We start from the raw sequence: 20,157 nt of genomic DNA, 5'->3' as shown, positions 1-20,157 counted from the left end.
CAGATGGGTAATGGTTCTTCTATACCAATTTCTAATGTTGGTTCCTCAATTTTAGGGACTCCCAACCGTAAGTTGCAGCTTCGTAATGTCCTCTTTACACCCAAAATCTCTCATAATCTCTTATCTGTTTCTCGTTTCACTACTGATAACAATGTCTTATTTGAATTTCATCCGAATTTTTGTCTTGTGAAGGATCGATGTACCGGGAAGGTTCTTCTTCGCGGCATTAGGAAGGGTGGTCTCTATCAACTTGATGTTTCATCTCCAGTTCCTCAGGCCTACATAGGAGAACGTGCTAGTTTACAAGCCTGGCATGCTAGAATGGGTCATCCAATGATGCGCACAGTTCGCAAAGTTATTTCTCAGTTTTCTCTTCCAGTTTCAAATCAAACTATCAGTTTTTGTTCCTTTTGTCATGAGCATAGAAGTCATAAATTACCTTTTCAATCCAGTACAACAGTTTATTTGAATCCATTAGATTTAATTCTCTCTGATGTATGGGGACCCTCTCATATTTTATCTAATGAAGGATATAAATATTATATTATATTCATTGATGCGTATAGTCGTTTTACTTGGATGTTTCCTATGTCTCAAAAATCTGATGTCTTCTCTATCTTTTTCTTATTTCAAAAGCATGTTGAAAATCTTTTTGGTCGAAAGATAAAAATATTTCAATCTGATAATGCTGCTGAATATCGCAAATTAACTCCACATCTTCAAGAACTTGGAATTTTTCATTGTTTTTCATGTCCACATACTTCTGAACAAAATGGTTTGGTTGAACGTCGTCATCGTCATATTCGTGAAACTGGTCTTACTATTCTTAACATGGCCTCTGTGCCGTCTTCATATTGGTATGACTCCTTTTACACTGCCTGTTATTTGATGAATCGTGTCCCTTCGACTTCCGTTAATAATTCTTCTCCATATGAAGCTCTTTTTGGTATTTCACCTGATTACACTTCTCTTCGTATATTTGGCTGTCTATGTTATCCTCACTTGCGTCCGTATAGGTCTCATAAGATGGATGCTTTGTCTTCTCCATGTGTTTTTATTGGCTATAGCCCCTCTCATAAGGGTTATAAGTGTCTTCATATTCCTACGGGTCGAATATACATCATTCGACATGTTGTTTTTGATGAGACTACCTTTCCCTTTGCATCTGCGTCGTCACCTTCGCCGTCGTCGACTCCTTCACAGGTAAATCTTCCCTTCTCTGCTCTTCATAATTTTGTGCCGTCATTAGTGCCTATTAATCATCAGCCGCCAGTCTCCAATCATCAGCCGCCAGCCTCCAATCATCAGCCGCCAAAATTCAATCATCAGCCGCCAGTCTTCAATCATCAGCCGCCAGACTCCAATCATCAGCCGCCAACCTCTATCTCCAATCATCAGCCGCCAAACCCTGTCTCCAATCATCAGCCGCCAAACTCTATCTCCAATCATCAGCCGCCAAACCCTGTCTCCAATCATCAGCCGCCAAATTCTGTCTCCAATCATCAGCCGTCAAATTCTGTCTCTAATCATCAGCCGTCACCTGCTGTTACTTCTCAGCCGACAGCATCATTCTCCAATCATTCGCTGCCGGTTTCTGTCTCTCATTCTCAGCCATCACCTGCTGTTGTTCTTCCGCTGTCGCCAACACCTGATTCTGTCAGTTCATTGTCTTCTGTTCCTGCTTCGTTGCCGTCTTCTTCTGCTGCTCAATCTGTAACTTCAACAGATGCTTCCCCTGTTACACACCCGATGACTACAAGAGATCGAGATGGTATTTTCAAACCAAATTCACGATATGCTCTCATCTGTGATTCAGTTCTTGAACCATCCTGCATTTCTCAAGCTCATAAGGACCCTGACTGGCGTACATCATCCGACGATGAGGTCAATGCATTACTTCGAAATGGTACTTGGTCCTTAGTCCCGTATCATCCTTATATGAATGTTATTGGTTGTAAGTGGGTTTTTCGAATCAAGCGTAATCCAGATGGTACCATTGCACGTCGTAAGTCTCGCTTAGTTGCCAAAGGATACAATCAACAAGAAGGAATTGATTACTCTGAAACATTTAGTTCGGTTGTTAAACCATGCACTATTCGTATTATTCTTACATTGGCTTTATCCTCCAATTGGCCCATTCATCAACTTGATGTGCAGAATGCTTTTCTTCATGGAGAACTTCAAGAGGAAGTCTACATGAAACAACCTCCTGGTTATGTTGATTCTCGTTTTCCTACACATGTTTGCAAATTACATCGTTCTCTTTATGGACTTAAACAGGCTCCTCGTGCGTGGTATCACAGACTTAGCAATTTTTTGTTGCAAATTGGTTTTGTCACTTCCAAGTGTGATTCGTCCTTGTTTATTCATACTGGGACTCATGGTGTGATCTATTTGTTGGTGTATGTGGATGATATTATTGTCACTGGCTCTAGTACTATAGGTATTTCCTCTATTCTCTCTCGTTTACAGCAAGAATTTGCAATTAAAGATCTTGGTCAATTATCCTATTTTCTTGGGATTGAGGCAATTCGTACTTCTTCGGGGCTCTTTCTCTCGCAACATCGTTATGCTCAAGATCTTCTTATTCGAGTAAAAATGGATGGCGTTAAACCAATTACTACTCCGCTAAGTACTTCCGGTGATGTTTCCTCTGATCGTAGCACTTTATTAACAGATGCTACTGAATATCGTAGCATTGTTGGAGCTTTGCAATATTTAACTTTTACTCGTCCGGATCTTGCGTTTGCTGTCAATAAGGTTTGTCAATTTATGCATGCTCCTACAGAGTTTCACTGGGGGTTAGTTAAACGTATTCTTCGTTATCTAAAGCATACAAGTACGTTTGGTATACTTCTTAAGCCATCCCCTTCTCTACAATTATCTTTCAGTGCATATACTGATTCTGATTGGGCTGGTTCTCTTGATGATCGTCGTTCTACAAGCGGATATTGTGTTTATTTGGGTGGTAACATTATTTCTTGGAGTGCTCGTAAGCAAAAGACTGTTTCTCGTTCTAGTACTGAAGCTGAATATCGAGGACTTGCTATTGCTACTGCCGAAATTATGTGGATTCAGTCGCTTATTTCTGAGCTTCGTATATCCACACGCTCTCCTCCCATATTATGGTGTGATAATCTTGGTGCAACTTATCTCACAGTTAATCCTATATTTCATGCTCGGACGAAACATATAGAAATTGATTACCACTTTGTTCGTGATCAAGTAGCTTCCAAGCTTCTTGATGTCCGTTTTATATCTTCTAAAGATCAAATTGCGGACATATTCACCAAACCACTTTCTAGTGATCGGTTTTCTCTGTTAAGGTTCAAGCTTACGGTTCAAGATAACCCGTTACGCTTGCGGGAGGGTGTTAACACAACGTGACTTAACTCTCAAGATAACACAACTTGTATATTTGGAAATCTCTGTATATTAGGGAATTGTCTTTATTTGGGAAAGATTGTATCTTAAACCTCAAGTTAGTTATGCATATATATGCATTGAGTCTTTGTATATTCTGTATATTGAAATCAATTGAAAACAGTCTTGTTTAACCTCGTCTCTCTTCTCTTTAGTTAATCCTAGTAGTTAATCCTTTAACCTAGAAGTTCTATCTTTCTCTAAAACAAAATAATTGTGTAAGAGTTATATGCTTTCACTTGTTCAGCTTTTACTTAAAGAGTTATATGCTCAGAAAATACAATTCTTAATTCAGCTCATAACACAACCTTTGCAGTACATAAACACACCACCAGGGCACATAGGTGGGGAAAAAAAGTTGAAAATCAATTTTGAAGAAAAAATAGAAAAATTTGGTCTAACTAATAAGAAATTACCAAACCGCAGAAGTATAAGACCCCAATATAAAATAAGCCCATGCAACGCACAGGCGAGGCACTAGTGGCCATGTTATATAGACTAAATGGGATTCTCCAGCTTGGCTCTTCCACCAATGTATCGGGGAGATTCCCTTGAGGCACTCTCAGTACACTTTATGGGCAGCCGGCCTCACCAACTGAAGACACTTCTATGGTCTTTCCTGTGTCCATATATAGATAGAGTGATACCAGCGATACAGTTTCATGTTTTTGTTTAGCTGGGATTGAAGGCAAAACTAATTCAAGGATTTCATCTCCAGAAAATATTTTGTATTCAACAGAGCCTCAGGTAATTCTTCTAAGTTCTATACTTGTTTTGACTCGAATTCAAAGGGTTTTTAGTATTTTGTTTGGAAAAAATTCTGTGCATACTTGAGCTAGGGTTTATTGAAATAATCATGAATTTTCATAATCAAAAGTTACTTTAAGGGAAAGAATAATAGCAGCATTGGTGAGGCAGAAGATAGGATTAGGGGATTACCTGACGAAATTGTTCATCATATCCTCTCTTTCCTTATATCAAGCTTGTTGTTCGTACTTGTGTGCTATCAAAAAGATGGAATGTCATATGGACATCTATGCCCATACTTGAGTTTCCCTTCTGTTGTAACTATTCATTGTCCGAAACCAACATTGCTTCTTCGTGATGCATCATCAAATATTCAGAAGATTCATCTCCACACGAATGAACACTTTAATGCTTTTAGGGTTCATTCATGGACTCTAATATAACAAATCGTAATAATGTCAGAGAACTCAATCTTGATTTGCGTCTAGACAAACCTTTTTCTATTCCTTCGTCTCTTTTTACATGTGAATCACTCACTAAATTGGAGCTATGTGCATCCCGTGCTATTCGTATTCCTAAAAGTTTGTCTTTTCCGAAACTCAAGAGCCTTATACTTATTGGTATCCAATTTACTGAAGACGATGGCTGGAATGAGAAACACTTTTCTAATTTCCCTGTCCTTGAAAATTTGATTCTGAAAGAATGCACGTGGCATGGTATGAACAAATTCTGCATTTTAACTCCGGTACTGAAAGTCTTGGAATTTCTGAATTCTGACTTAAAGAAAGACGGTCTACAAGATTGTGATCTCAAAATTCATGCACCGAATCTAGTATCTCTTAGCCAAGTTGGTGGTGTGGCTAAGGATTATGACCTGTCCAGCTTTGTAAAACTAGATAGAGCAGAAATCTGCTTTTATAAATATGATGGAGAGGAAAGGATAGGTCTTGGTGCAGCTGTAAGTAAGTTTTTTCTAGCGCTTTCACATGTACGAAGTCTTGAAATATCTACTTTTGTCCTAGAGGTATTCTTCCATCCTGGTGATCTCTATATGTTTTTATGTATTACAAGGACGGTAAAATTCCTTGAAACTGATGATTTGCTTGTTTTTACTGCTTTGGGATGAATAGACTGTCCTTGCTGCAGACGACTTCGTAAACGTCCTACCTACATTTCTTAATATGAACAATTTGGACCTGATTTTAGGACCAGCCTCGGATGAATTAATATTTGCATTTATCAAAGCAGCACCTAATCTGAAACGGCTACAATGTGGCGATGTAAGTGTGCAAAACCTGGGTTTACTGTAGTTAATCGTTCATGCCTTCTGAAAATTTACTCTTATGATGTTTATGTTTATATTTATTTCACCTAGGAGGTTCTTTGGTCTGACGATGCCGGTAGAGTATTTGATGAAACTCAAGAATTGTTTCGACACCTCCAGTCAGTTGGGTTCGAGGGATTTGTGGGGAATCCGAGGGAGTTGCGGTGGGTGAAATTTATTTTGAAGAATGCAAAATCTTTGGAGACAGTGAATATATTGGACATGGAAATTACTATTCCAAAAACAAAGATGTAGTTATGTTGGAGTTATCAAGTCTTGCAAGAGCCTCTGGCAGATGTGTGATTAAGTTCGTCAAAAACATGCGGTGGAGTTAAAAATTTTCTAAAATAAACATATTTTGTTCGGTTTCTTACTACTGTTAAACCGAGTATCATTTGTATTTTTAAGCTTGGTTCTCGTCAATGGCCTTCAGTTACTGACAGTGATTCCCATGTTGAGAATCCACCACGGCCTTCAGTTTCTCATGAACGAATTAAGTGAAATTACTACTCCAATTTGTCGAAATGTTTTTGTGCAGACAGATACTCGAACACCTTGTTCAGCAAAACCATATTAATCTTCAATCAAAACTAATAAATCTCGGAAGCTTCAATCTGTACATTAGCCCCACTCACAGACAATTCTATGAATCAGAGATCCGGTTCTAAGTTGTTGGTTAGTAATGAAATGCGACCAACGAGTGGGGATCAGAAAAGGAATTAAGAGGCACAATGGTAAGGTTAAATCTCCCGTGAAACCAAGGTGAGAAGATCATTCTTGTTAGAACACAAGTTACACAATGGTTTCATTTAGATAACAGGTATATCTGTAAAACGAAGGAAATGAATACCTATCAAATTACGAATTACAATTGTGAAAGTAGATCATGTTTAGTAAGACAAATTGGGGTGAAGGATCCGGTTTATCCTGTATAAAATGGACCACCTTTAAAAAAATTAAAAAACCGAAAAGAAACGGGAAAAGGGAAGAAAAATGAGCAATATTGAAAACAGGTTTCATCACTTGAGAAGAGATCTTGTAAAATGTTCACGAGCAGTGGCAAGTGCCTGTGATATTGTCTGCAAGGTAAAAAGAACACAAATAAAGGGATAGCAGTAGTGTTAGCTCGGATATTTGCTCTGTGAACTTGTACTTCATCTGGATATGTTTCGAGTGGGGAGATGTATCTTACCTGCTCAGATAAAGGTGCTGAAGCATCCACACTATGGCTTTCCACTTTACCAGCAATAACGCTTGCATCTGTTTCAAGAATTATCCTGCATAGTTTAAAACAAAACAATCAATTTCCAAATAATTTTCCAGAAGAAGAAAAAATAGTAAACAGGTCAGTGTAACCATGAAGACCAACCCTCACAAAGTCCTCGCTTCAATTCCACTGTTCCGTATGTAGGTTTCAACATTTTTCAGGATTTTAATCTGTAACCTATAAAGACGTTATGTATCTAACATAATGGAGTGTATTGACAGGGTTCAGTACTCGGTCAAGAATTTTTAAGAAAACAGTCAGGTGTGAAAAGAGGAAAACCCAAATTTCCTACTTTCACATCTTAAAGACTAACAAATGTATATAGGGATAATACAAGTCGAGGATGTTTCCCTACGTTTGATTATCACAGTTCTCCCATCTCTAAAATATATCTATTCAAACCACTAAAACAAGAGTACCTAAACAGTAACAACACTGACTAGGTTACAAGTAAGTTGGAACTTAGTTAGCGTTTTCATACCCGCCGTCAACAATCTCATCAAGGCATAAAAGGATAAGATCCAAGTTTTCAAGTGCCTCCCTTTTGTCAACATTGCTCCTGAAAAGACACACAAAACAGTACAGATGAATAACAGATCAAAAGTTAAGCAATCAAGATGACAAAATGATAAATAGCATGAGAAAATATACCTTAGGATAAGCGTAACTGCATCGAAAAATCCCTGAAGAACTGTAACTAAGATAAGCTCGTTTTCATCATCCCCACCGGTAACAAAAAAGTGAAGATCTTGGAAGAACTTATAGACAACAATGTTGTTCTCAAACATTGCTATCTCCGCTGTAGATGCACCCAAGAATTATTGAAGAAGAAACTGAGTTGGAAATAAACCATATAAATAGAAACGAAATTGTTTCCTCTATGGAACACCAAATATGCAATACTGAAGCTACAATTTGGTCAAGACGGAAGATGCTAACGAATATCAACGACTTGCTTATGTGCTCTTGGTGCTCTGTTTCCTTCCAGTAGCATTAAAGAAATAGGGACTAACTCGCTAACGACATGGATCTATTTGATGTGCACTTGGAATGTGGTACATCAAGCTGAAATCTTTGGTTTTTCCTATTGAACTCGAACCCAAGGATTACAGTCAAGGTGTGGATTCAAAATCAAACAAAATGTGGGTTTAGAAGAGTGCACATACATACAGAAGAAACTTTATATACAGATTCAGAATTGTCGTATTAGTTACTACAGCTACTGTCTATACTGACATGCCACACTGTATCCAAATATTACCACCACAGGAAAGAAAAATATTTATCTTGACGTTCCATGCCTAGCAAGTAACAACATAATCATGTAGTATAAAGAAGAGGTTAACTTTCTAACACCATTGATCTATCAATGTTCACTAGCAGTTAGGTATGTCAAAGCACAAATCATTCGTTTTGCTAATTGAACTCGACCTCAATCATTGACAGACCAAGGTGGGCTTAAAAGCCAAATATGACCTCGGCAAACACCATCGATCAGGCTAAGAAAAATAGGCAATGGACTCAAGGGCTGATCAGGGATTAATCCCAGGTTAGGCCTCTCATAGGTCCGTCCCTGTTTCCCCCCACAATTGTCTTATTTTGAATCAGTACTGCAATAATCATTGAGGTCAGGGACGGACCTATGAGAGGGCTAACCTGGGATTAAGCTCGGTCAGCCCCTCAAGTCCGTTACCTAAATTTTGTAATAAAAAGAAAAATAAATAAATAAACAATTGGATTGATATAGTGTAATGCGTTAGCCCATGGCATATTTGGCTTTTAAGCCCAGTTGGGTCCGTCAATGGATGGAGAAGAGTTCATGCTGGTATGGAACCTTGGGTGTCAGCATAGCTACTAGGATAAGTCTACCCCCACAATGAACTTGGGAAAAAGTTTGATGTAGCGCTGCTATGTCATTTTTGGTGTAGCAGTACCACAACCAACCATTTTAGACTTAACGACATTTGGTTAAGGCTGTATTATAGCGTTCGCATAGTATATTCTAAATTGATGCACATTACATGCCTAACATGATAATTATGTAGTTGCTGCACATAAAACTTGGCTAGTTTAGCTAATCCCAAAATGCAAATAGGATTATTCCAGCCAAATTCTATTAAAACAGAACAAGCACTACCATAAAATAATTAAGCAAAATTTTATTCAACCACCAACGTGTCCCCAACTCCCACCTCTCTTCGGGCAATTCAAATCACAACACTGCAGAATTAACTCCGTGCTCTTTCACTACGAACTCCTAACAAAACTACTTCAAATGAAAAAAAAACAAGACATACAAAATATTCTCTGATTCAGACATCCATCAGTTCACTGCTTCTCATATATCAATCTAAGAACTCCTAGCCTACCAAAAGTACTTCAACTTAAAAATTAGAATCAGACATCAAGTAGTTCACCAATTCATATGAATTTTACTACTTTAACAACTTAAGACGGATTGAATTTACTTGAATTTCACCAATATGTGCATCATGGACAGTGGCTTAATCTTTGCAGGACTTTTGTTCAACAACAAAACTAGTTTGTAATCTTTTAAACAAGTCCGGTATAGATAACCCACTGTCGGTGCATGTATTACAAATTCAACTCTATCTTTTACTTTTATCAAGTTAACAAACCAAAAAAATAAATCATAAGCAACATTGATTATATCAAAAATAAATCATAAGCAATTAGCTAATGCAATACAAATTAAGCGTACTCTACAGATCGTCGTCTACTCGATACAAAAATGAGTGTCTGTGTCTGTGAGTATTTTACCTTCTGTTCTGGCATTAGTCTTCTGTGTTTTAGTAAACACAGATTTCTCAAATCCCAATTGAGCACTTTGTGTTAGCCATTCATCTGAGTAATACTTCACAGCTACACGATTTCCTTCTGAATCTAATAGTAGTATGTTCTTTATCGATGGACATGATTCCTGCAACGAAATTACATCAAGATCTAATTGTCAAAATCACAGATTCATAACCAGATTTCGAAAAATAAAAACAGATCTTAAAATCGAGAGATTTGAGAAATGAAGATGTGATTGCTTACCCGTGAGAAATTCGACATTTACTCTAAGAAATTTACAGAGAACCAAGAAGAAGAATTAGGGATTCGAAGTGAGAGAGATCAGAGGAGTTAGGTCTGAAATCTAAGTGAGGAGAAATTTTGCTTTGTCTGTGAAGAGCGGAGCGCCAATTTTTGGTCATCATATACCATGCCCATTGGACTTATATTTGCCTGAGTTATGTATACTTTGGCCCAGTTAAAGTGTAAAACTGTCGGATTCTAGTAACCGTCGTGGCTTTTGCATGAACCCTTATTTTGGGCATACCAAAATCTTTCTAGGCATACTGAATAAAGACAAAAAGAGATGTGAAATAATAAAATCAGATATCCCCTTAACCAAATTGTTTTTTAATGGCTAATTTCCCTTTTACGTATTAGTAATCTGGATTAGTGATTAAAACTTTTGTTTAGTGATTAAAATAATTTTCAGAATTATAAAGGTTGTTTAGATGAAAAAATTTGGGAAAAAAAAATCAAAGTTTTGATTGAGAAAGATAAGGAGAAAGTGAGAAAAAATTTCGTCTTGATTCAATGGAGGATGAGGAGGGTCATAATTCATCTAAAAAACCTAGGAAAATACACATCAACTACAACAATGATTCCCAAATGGTTAATTTCTTCATAGTTCGACGAACCAGGTTGAGGTTCGGCTTAAATCTATGAGCCGAACCAACCAATTGATGAACGGTTCGGCTCGCTGAAACTATTTACAGTATGCGCCGAACAAATATTTTCCACTTCCAACCCATTTGCTAGACACTAGTTCGGCTTGTATGAAAGTTTAATAGAAAGTCGAACCTCCTCCTGAGAGTTTTGGAATAAAAATTGTCAGTGGTTTGGCTTATATATTGAAAATCGTATGAGCCGAACATATTATTATTAACGGTTCGGCATATATTGAGAATATCGTACAAGCCGAAACCTGTATATGTTCATGGTTCAGCACAAAATATGATTATCGTATGAGCAGAACATAAGTATTAATTTCCCTTTGTAGTATTTAACCTTGTGATATTCTTTGTAGTTCGGCTCAAAACTGATATGCATTTTAAGCCGAGCCGTTCATATGCACTTTCAGGGTTCAGTTTCAAGAACAGTTCGGCGCAAATCTAAACTTAATTTTAGGTTTTTGTATCATGGATCGACGATTATCAATTAACTTTTCACGAATAGAGAGGAGGTTCGATTAACTTTTCAAGAATCGTCGAATAACTTTTCACGAATCGACGATAATCAATTTCGGCGATGGTGGATGAAAAAATAAACAGAGAGGAGGTTCGGCGAGCGGCAGAGGAGATGAGGAAGAAGAAGAAATGTTGGAATGAAACTGATTTTGTGTTTGTTAGTAATTTAAAATATTTAAGGGTATATAGGTAATTGAACTACCCATAGGGTACCCTTATAAGGTCACCCAAATTAGGACTATTACTTTGTATGCCTAGAAAGATTTTGGTATACCCAAAATCAGGGTTCTTTTGCATTTTGTGTTGGGGAAATTAGGCGCATGCCCAAAATAATAATATTCTCATTGTCAGGCCCACAATTAATTTTATGTAACTTGGATATAACATATCTAAAAATCTGCGCCTTGGAATTTTACAAATTTTATATCGTTGGAAATTTTTTTAAGAGAGCTACGCAACGAGTACAAACAACAATATCAAATTTTTGTTTTACATGAAAAAATCGGAGGTGATCATCATTTTAGGGGAGAAATTCGAAAATTGACTACATATTCATTATGCAGACTCCAAAAAGGATGCATAATACATTCTGCAGACGCATAACAAATTATGCAACCATTTTCTCGACTGCATAACAAATTATGCCTCTGCATAACAAAGTTATGCATCTATAACAAGTCATGTTGCCATTGTATTAGTACGTAACTACATAAAAAAATGATGCATAATGCATTATGCATCTATTTTCTCGAATGCATATGCGTTATGCATCCATTTTCGCGACTGCATAACATATTATGCATATATTATTGTAGGTGCATGACAAGTTATGCAGACTTTGTTTTTGTTGGTTTTAATAGTGACAAAAAACTTGCTGCATAATGTGTTATGCAACCGTTTTCTGGACTGCATAACAAGTTATGCAACAAATTTTGTAGATGCATAGTAGGTTATGCATCTATTCTGACGACCGCAGAACCATAACCTAGACATAATACTCATGAATTTCAACCATCAAGCCAACCAACAGCATCCCCATTTTCTTGACTTCAAATCTGTTTTCGTTTGATCACAAGTCTCATTCAAAATCAGTAACAACAAACCCATTTTTCCCATTCCTACAACTTACAACCTCCAACCCATCTGCATCATACCCAAATTACATCTCTTGAAACCAAACACAACACAACACCAGTTTCCGCAGCACCAAAACAGATCTACCAACATCGACATAGTCCATTACCAGAATCACTACCACCTCTTCTATGAGCTTAATACCAACTCATATCGTAGTTCTTATTCCAATTACAGGTTCATTAAACCAAATGCTTCAGCACCATTGCAATCTGACTTCAAATTCAATCCAACTTCTATAACTCGAGAAAACTAACCATACCCATGACAATCAGCACCATAATCAACTCAAACCCCATTTAATCAACACAAGTTCTTCATTTAATTTCTTCACAGAATCAAACATCTACAAAAAACCTAGCTTCTCTGTTACAAAATAGAACCCAAATTTCTTACAAATTCGATAATAATCAGAGACAACTCGAACCCAAACTTCTCAGTATCTCATCAATCCAGTTCTTCTTTAATCTCCCGGTTTTCAAGTTATCGAATCAATTTAACACAGAAACCCCATTAATGGCAGCTGTAATTTAATAAAATAACAACTCGAGCCCAAACTTCTCAATCCAGTTCTTCTTTAATCTCCCGGCTTTAAAGTTATCGAATCAATTTAGCACAAAACCTCGTTAAAGGAAATTAAAAAAAAAGGAGAAGAAGACGAAGGAAGAAGAATAAGCGAAAAACTAATTCTAAAAAATATGGGTTTGTCTGTAATTTTTTCCCAGAAAATGGGTGCGCGCCTTCAGATTTCTGTCCGTGGGTTTCTCGGTGGAAAAATCTGGGAGAATGGGTCTGTCTGTAGTTTTCACTTTTGTGTTTCTCAAGAAGCAGATGTCAATTCCAATCTCAAAAGTTATGTGCAATTTGGCCCAATTAAAACTATAAACCTGTCGGACGCAAGTAACGACTGGTAACTTTTGCAATTTTTGTTTCAAGAGATGCTTTTTTTTTTCTTTTTTTGATAAGATAAGAGTGGTTCCTAGAACTACACCTAAGAACATCAACCTAGAATTTATACTATGGATACGATCACAATTCTCCCCCAAGAACCTCCACTTGAGAGGATCTTATTTCTAGTTATGTCAGTTCCACAAGTTGAACCAACCAGAAGTAGATATGAGTTTGGTTGTCAAGTTTAGCTCCAAAATGCAAGTCGCTCAATTAGCTTACTAAAGTCATGAAGACTTGGAATATATAAATTCTCAGAGTTGATCTTGTTACTCATGAAGACGTAAAGAATATTGTAGACAACAAAGATATCATCCTTCAAATTAAGCTTAGTAACCGTAGAGTTTAATTGTTCCATTTCTATATTGTTTGTGAAAGTCTTAGTTCATTGAAAACGAAACAAAAAGTTTTTGCAAGACTCAAATATGAATTGTGGCCTTTTATATTTCAGTAAATTTCAAATAAATCTGAAGGACGAGGCTAGCACATAATTGGCATCATCACAAAAAAAAAAAAAAAAAAAAAAGAAAACTTGAGCATTGTACTACAAGAATTTCTTAGTTTGCCTCATTTACTTAATAGCATGTTCATTGTTTTATTTCTCTCCAAAATCATTTAGATATTGAAATCCTAATATAAATTGTCTTGTTAAAGTAGAGAAAAAAATCATTGATAATGAATTTGTTATTTTAAAAGAAAAAAGAGATTACTCTTTACATTGAACCATAAGAAAAAGAGATTACTCTTTAGGGCATCCGGGTTTGTTTGGGTTTACAAGATATTGGAAAAATAACTCCTTTCTTATAGGAGTATCTCTTATTGAAGAAGAAGAAGAAGAAGAAAATCATATTAAATGCTCGGAATCGATTCCGGATTGTACCGTCATCCTTCCCTACTACATTTATAAAAATTGAGTATCTTTACGGTATATGGATCTTTCTCTTCGTTATTTACCTGTAATTGATATCTTCATTTGTATTAGGGTTCTTATTATCTTGTATTTTGATGTTTTTGTTATTCTTGTATGCAATCATGTAATCACATTTTGATTTGAATAAATTGAAATTGTTGATTGACCAAAAAAAATTGAAATTGTTGGTGAAACCATTTACTGAAATCATAAATAAAAAATATTGAAGTACAGTTATGTGCCCAACGACCTCACTCAAATAGATCCTAGTCAAATATCAATAGGACATTAGACAAGAACTCTATTGTTGGGGCTTAAAGGGTTGACCATTTTAGGGGCTTTTTCGCTTTGGGTAGGAAAATTATAGATAAGGGGAGACTTAAGTGAATAAAAAGTCAGATTTAACCTTTGTAAATAAATAATTTAAAATCAAAAACTAATATTAATCCTAAATCAAAACCAAACATCAAAATCCATTCATTTTCTTTATTCTTCTTCTTCTTCTTCTCAAAAAAAAAAACTCTCAAAAACCTAATAATAACCAACCTCTTCCCCATTGATTCTCAAGATGGCCGCAAGATCAAGAGTGACAAGATCTGGAAGATTGAACCCTGATTCTGAATCAGGGCAAGTTATTGATGTTCATTTTCATGGAGATGTGGTGAACCAATCTCTTCAAACACCTTCAAATCCTCCTGTGGTGAACCAAACCGTTCAAACACATGCGAATCCTCCACAAATGACTCATACTAGGTAAGAATCGAAAAACCCACCAGTTATTTTACCATTAGATTGAAAAAATAGGTTCGATTGATGGTTTTAGGGTTTTAAAAAAATGGTTTTCTGAAGCGTTTACGGTCGGGATATCATATCGTCCTGGCCGTAATGTACACTTGACGGTTGGGACATCAAGAATTCCCAGCCATTATTGTCTCACGCGGTTAGGAATATTTGAGAACCCAACCGTGGAATACTATTACGGATGATACTTTCCCAGCCGTAAGTTGTCCTGTGTTTGCAGAGTAAAATTGAGTGATTAATGTTTCGGCTGGTATTTTCCTAACCGTAAATAAATATTCCTAACCGTTATTTTATATTTTCTAGCCGATACTTTGTTTACGGTTTGGTCGTCCGCATATTTCTAAGACGAGACTACGTTTACGGTTAGGTTGTCTCACTTTTCCCGGACGATAATGTTTCTGACGGATGGGTTATCTGTTATTTTCAATCCGTAATCCTATTTATGATATGTTTGTCATCATTTTTAGGAACCCTGGAAGGGAGAAAGAACCCCAGGAACTACCAATATGTGATATTGCTACGATGATGGCATGTAGCCTAAGTATATGATTCTTTTTTTGGTATACATTTCTCAAATTATGTACCACTATTAATTGAATGATGTGAAAATAGGTCAAGAGAGCTAAGTGGATTGCCAGGGGACTGAGGCGTAACATTGAGGAGGTTTTATATTTGGATTGCGAGGAACAAAGAACACTGATTCTCAGGCTTTTGGAGTTACATAATCCAATGAGGGATGATCTATATACTGACGAAGTAATTGATGATTGGATTAGTCTTTCCCAAACTCCCGACAGTTCTTCATCATCTTCCGAGGATGTTCCTTTGATTGTTGGTCGTAGTGGATGATTGTAGATAATTTACTTGTTTAAGTCATTCCATCTTATGTTTATGCAGACTTTTTAGCATGTTTAAGGTTATGGATTTGGGTGATTTAATTTTCAGAGTTACTTTTCATTAACCTTGAATGAATGTCTAATAGTGTTTTGATTCTTAATTTATGAGATTCTTAATTGATGAGATTCTTAACTTACGGCCAGGATTACCAACCGTAAGTTTTGGTAACGTCTAGGATAATCATCCATAAGTTGTATCAACGGCTAGGACTACCAGCCGTAGAACTGACAATACCCAGAATTACGGGGAGAAAACATAGCCGAAATCGGGTTTACGGTTTGGTGTCTCAGCCGTCACTTAGTAAAATCTGAAACTGGGATTACACGAAGAGTTACGGCCAGGATTACCAGCTGTAAATTTTACATTACCCAGAAATACGGGTTGAATTCCTCGCCGTTACCGGATGTTCGGTTAGGTTTCCCAGCCGTGATTATGCGATTGCTCACTTAGGTCATTACAGCTAGGTCGTGTCAGCGTATGACCTGACCGTAAATTTTACATTACCCAGAAATACGGGTTGAATTCCTAGCCGTTACCGGATGTTCGGTTAGGTTTCCCATCCGTGATTATGCGAATTGCTCACTTGGATCGTTACGGCTAGGTCGTGTAAGCGTATGACCTGGCCGTAAACACCTCTAAATAACCACATAACTTTATCATATTATCATTACAAACACATAATAAGAGTAAAACTAGATTACAAACACATAATAAGAGTAAAACTAGATTCTTCATATATAATGAGTGATTCAAAATACATAGGTTCACCACATTGTTATCATATTATCATTTTAATCACAACCCCACAAAAAACATTGTTATCATATACCTTCAGACCACATTTACTCATACTCATCCTCATCGGAACTCGTTAGTACACACAACGGGCCATCCTTCGATAACTCTAATGCATCCCACAATTGAAATCTTTCCTCGAACCTATGACACCAAGTCATTGGTATTTCGCCGTCACATCCGTCTACCTTTCTTAATGGAGGTAATGGGCATCCATCTTTCAATTGGAGGCCGATATAATGGTTCATGTTCGTGAACCCCATGACGACTATCTTCGAAGATTCTTCTTCGGTAAAACCATGTTTTGTTGGTGCGTATGTAACACTATCTGCATAGGAGATGGAATGAATAACGCAATGGAATGCATTGGCGAGTAGATAGCTACATATTGGCATTTTCATCCAATATTCACTTGTCAAACACTTGTTTCCCATTAAACGCCGTTCAAATGCTTTGAACTCCTTGTTTAGCATCTCCTCCGTGTCATTTCTTTCGAATCTCATCATTGGCTTGTAAGAATCGGGGAAACAACGTAGTTCAAGCAAACACTTTTGCCTAACATAAGTAATTTGGTCGTCACCCCATTCTTTTGCCTGCTCAAAAGGTCCAAGTTGATCTACAAACACATGGTAACCACAATTTCCGTCGCCCTCAACATCGTCGGTGGACTTGACGTAGTTATGAATAAAATGTGGTAAAAAGTGCATGTAATTTTTGTACATCGTCGGATATAATTACCTTCCTCATCTATAGGGGGTGATATCATCTATGATGCACATCTTTTTCAACCCTTTGTGATGGAGCTCACAACTTTGCATCTTTCTTATCTTTCCACTCATAGTTGTTTGCATAGTGAGCACTTGTGTCCTCGGAAACTTGCACAGGTGGGGGTTGATCTTCCATAACCACCTCTTGCTCTCCAATAACCACCTCTTGATCTTCCATAACCACCTCTTGATCTTCCACCGGAATGTACGGTACAATCTATAATAGAATGACATATGTCACATAATAATTATTCACAAAAAAATATTTAAACACATAGAAACGGCTGGGTTCAAGAGTGATATTCCAGCCGTCAAAGCGTACACGGCTGGGTCGACAAGTGATTTTCCAGTCGTTATTAAAGATACGGCTGGGTCGAAAAGTATTATTCCTAACCGTAAAACATTTACGACCAGGAATTCCAAGATGTATATTTTCCTGTAACTGGAGGAGCCAGCTTACGGCCTAAAAAACGAGCCATAAAACTAGTTAAGGCTGGGTAACCCAACCGGCGCCGCCAGCATTAAAGAGCATTTAATATTTTCGGACAGGAAACCTAACAGCCGCCGACAGTATTAAATGCTTCCCATGCACGTAGAAAATACATGGCCGTAATTGACAAGTTACGACCAGGAACTTTTCATCGTTCCATCCGTCAGGTTTCATAACGACTGGAAGTTCATGAACTGTGAGCCGTATAACTCAATAACGGCCAGGAGTTCTTGGTTTCCCAGCCGTAATTGTACCTTGCGGCTGGAAACCTAGGGTTTTCGGAAGGAAAATATCGAAACTCTGAGCTTCAAAACTGAAATAGGAGTTAAAATAGAGGTATACCTGGTAATCTTGAGCAATTGTTTCTTCGATTTCTTCTTCTTCTTGGGTTGGTCCTTCGAAATCATAGTAAGGTTCATAAGGGTTATTTTGAGTCTGAGAAGAAATTTCATGATTTTGTGAAAAATCAGTAAAGAACTGATCGTTGTTGATGGGTATTATTATGTTATCGTATTTTGAAGATGAGGGTTCACCTACATCAAAAGTTTTGCTTGAATCACTGATTTTCATTTTTTTCCCCAATTTTTTTTCCTCCTCCTCCTCCTCCTCCTCCTCCTCCTCCTCCTCCTCCTCCCTCTATTTTTTTTTTTGTTTTGATTTTCAACTTCAACAATTAACTTAAGGAAATGAATTAGTGTTGATTAATTAGCTAATCATGATTAATTAGTGACATTAATCAAGTTTATTATGTAAAATCAGTGAGGGGTCATAAAAAAATATTAGTCATTTATATAAATATTTGATGGGGGTGTCCCGATTACTATTTGGCAGCCCTTGACAACCCCCAAAAGACCATGACTTTTCATGCCCCAACAATAGAATTCTTAGACAAATGAGAAAAAAAAATTGAGTAGTTGTTATTACCACAGTGACTTTTCTATGGGCCTCAAGTGACTTTATCATTATACATATAAGGGGTGGCCTCATTTACTCATCACCATACCCACTATTTTATTTCTCTACTAAATCTTTCAGATATTGAAATCAAAATAAATTTACTGCCCCATTGTAGAAAATTAAAATTTTCATTGATGATCAATTTATTATTTTCTCTCTGTGTTAAGCTATATAAATGGTGCAACCATATGGAAGCAAAGTAAAATTCATCAGCTCAATTTGTCAAGTTAAATGGTTTGTGATTTTAACTCAGGTTTTCTTCCTCTCATGTTTCATGGTGTCCCAAATAAATCATTCAAATCCTTATGTCAAACAAGACGCAAGTTTATCAGGAGGATATGTGAAAGTGCATAATTATCAATCACAAAGAATGTTTATCAATATCAATATATACTTCGTCATCATCAGTAAGAAAAATGCATTTGTTCTCGCTTAATGATACTCATTGGTGCTGTTTCTTTGCCTTGCATGATTGCAAGCACCGGGATTTCAGAATAGAAAACTGTTGATGCCCGCAATAGCTGCTCATTGTCGGGAACTATCTGCACGGGAACCTTTTCGATACAATGTGAAGTGAATTAATTTGGTGACTGAGATATATAACAGGAAAAACAAAAGTATATACAGATTCAACAGTATTTAATTGTTGGGCAGCATAACCTTTCTAAATAACTTTGAAGTTATTTTTGTTGGACGAGATTTTCCCTTGTAAACGTAAAGAATATGGCGTGATTGATTTCTGGAAGATGGTTTTCCTTATCGAGCGCTATGGGATTTGGAAGATTCCTTTGCACGGAAGATGCAGAACCACCAGCAAACTGCAATGTTGAAGGTGTGAAGTTGGGATATGCATGGCCATCATGTAGATCTTGCATTAATTAAAGGAAGAACATTCAATTGAGCCAAGCTCATGCCGGACACCCTTTGACTGATATCTTAAAAAACGATTCCAAATGATTTGAAGATTGTCTCATGCACGTCTATGTCCATAGAAGAACTATTTGGTGGGTTCAGTGGTCTAGATATCAATAATACGGTGGTAAATCGTGCAGATATTGTGAAGTCTCCTTATTTGGGTGTTTGTAAAGCTCAACGATGCTTATCATTCAAAATTATGTGATGAAATGTAATAATACTGAAACCAACTACTGCCGCCTCTGTTACTACAAAAGTGGTACTATCACTTTTGTAGTTTTAACACATCTTTTAGGCTAAAACGAAAAAGTGACAGTAAATATTTTGTAGAAAAAGATGGAGTATTATTTTAGAATTTTCTTCTGAATTTTGAATTTTATCTAATTTATTTGCTAACATTTTCTTGTTTCTAATATAAAATACTCTAAATAGTGTGAAACTCAACAACCGTATTTTATTTTATTTTGGAATAAGCGCGGTTAAGAAAACCCCAACCAACAAATAACACATAATGGGAAAA

At 36.7% G+C, this 20,157-nt stretch overlaps 2 protein-coding genes across 2 annotated transcripts; one reads left to right on the top strand and one right to left on the bottom strand.

Annotated features, from left to right (window-relative positions):
• The first annotated feature begins 4,597 nt into the window (after window positions 1-4,597).
• LOC113316607 (putative FBD-associated F-box protein At5g56700) lies at window positions 4,598-5,749 on the top strand. The gene is made up of 3 exons (XM_026564769.1): window positions 4,598-5,194; window positions 5,301-5,450; window positions 5,546-5,749. Exons 1-3 carry the CDS (start codon window positions 4,598-4,600, stop codon window positions 5,747-5,749), a joined length of 951 nt encoding a protein of 316 aa, XP_026420554.1.
• A 497-nt stretch (window positions 5,750-6,246) lies between these two features.
• LOC113316894 (coatomer subunit zeta-1-like) lies at window positions 6,247-9,975 on the bottom strand. Its single transcript, XM_026565052.1, has 6 exons — window positions 9,822-9,975; window positions 9,543-9,702; window positions 7,413-7,560; window positions 7,243-7,320; window positions 6,687-6,771; window positions 6,247-6,573 (listed from the first exon to the last, which is right to left on the bottom strand). The coding sequence occupies exons 1-6, from the start codon at window positions 9,837-9,839 to the stop codon at window positions 6,514-6,516; spliced, it is 549 nt and encodes a 182-aa protein (XP_026420837.1). The 5' UTR covers window positions 9,840-9,975; the 3' UTR covers window positions 6,247-6,513.
• Between the last annotated feature and the right edge of the window lie 10,182 nt (window positions 9,976-20,157).

Source organism: Papaver somniferum, chromosome 10 (assembly GCF_003573695.1).
Source record: "Papaver somniferum cultivar HN1 chromosome 10, ASM357369v1, whole genome shotgun sequence".
NCBI classification, from domain to species: Eukaryota; Viridiplantae; Streptophyta; class Magnoliopsida; order Ranunculales; family Papaveraceae; genus Papaver; species Papaver somniferum.
This window is presented reverse-complemented; position numbering and strand designations above follow the sequence as displayed.

What these genes read in the sequence shown, in the direction of transcription:
- LOC113316607 (XM_026564769.1), top strand. Translation starts at nt 4,598, where the DNA reads ATGGACTCTAATATAACAAATCGTAATAATGTCAGAGAACTCAATCTT. An exon ending in TATCTACTTTTGTCCTAGAG is followed by an intron (nt 5,195 to 5,300) that starts GTATTCTTCCAT and finishes TGGGATGAATAG; the next exon opens with ACTGTCCTTGCTGCAGACGA. An exon ending in AACGGCTACAATGTGGCGAT is followed by an intron (nt 5,451 to 5,545) that starts GTAAGTGTGCAA and finishes TATTTCACCTAG; the next exon opens with GAGGTTCTTTGGTCTGACGA.
- LOC113316894 (XM_026565052.1), bottom strand. An exon ending in GCAGTTACGCTTATCCTAAG is followed by an intron (nt 7,321 to 7,412) that starts GTATATTTTCTC and finishes GTGTCTTTTCAG; the next exon opens with GAGCAATGTTGACAAAAGGG. An exon ending in GATGAGATTGTTGACGGCGG is followed by an intron (nt 6,772 to 7,242) that starts GTATGAAAACGC and finishes TAAACTATGCAG; the next exon opens with GATAATTCTTGAAACAGATG.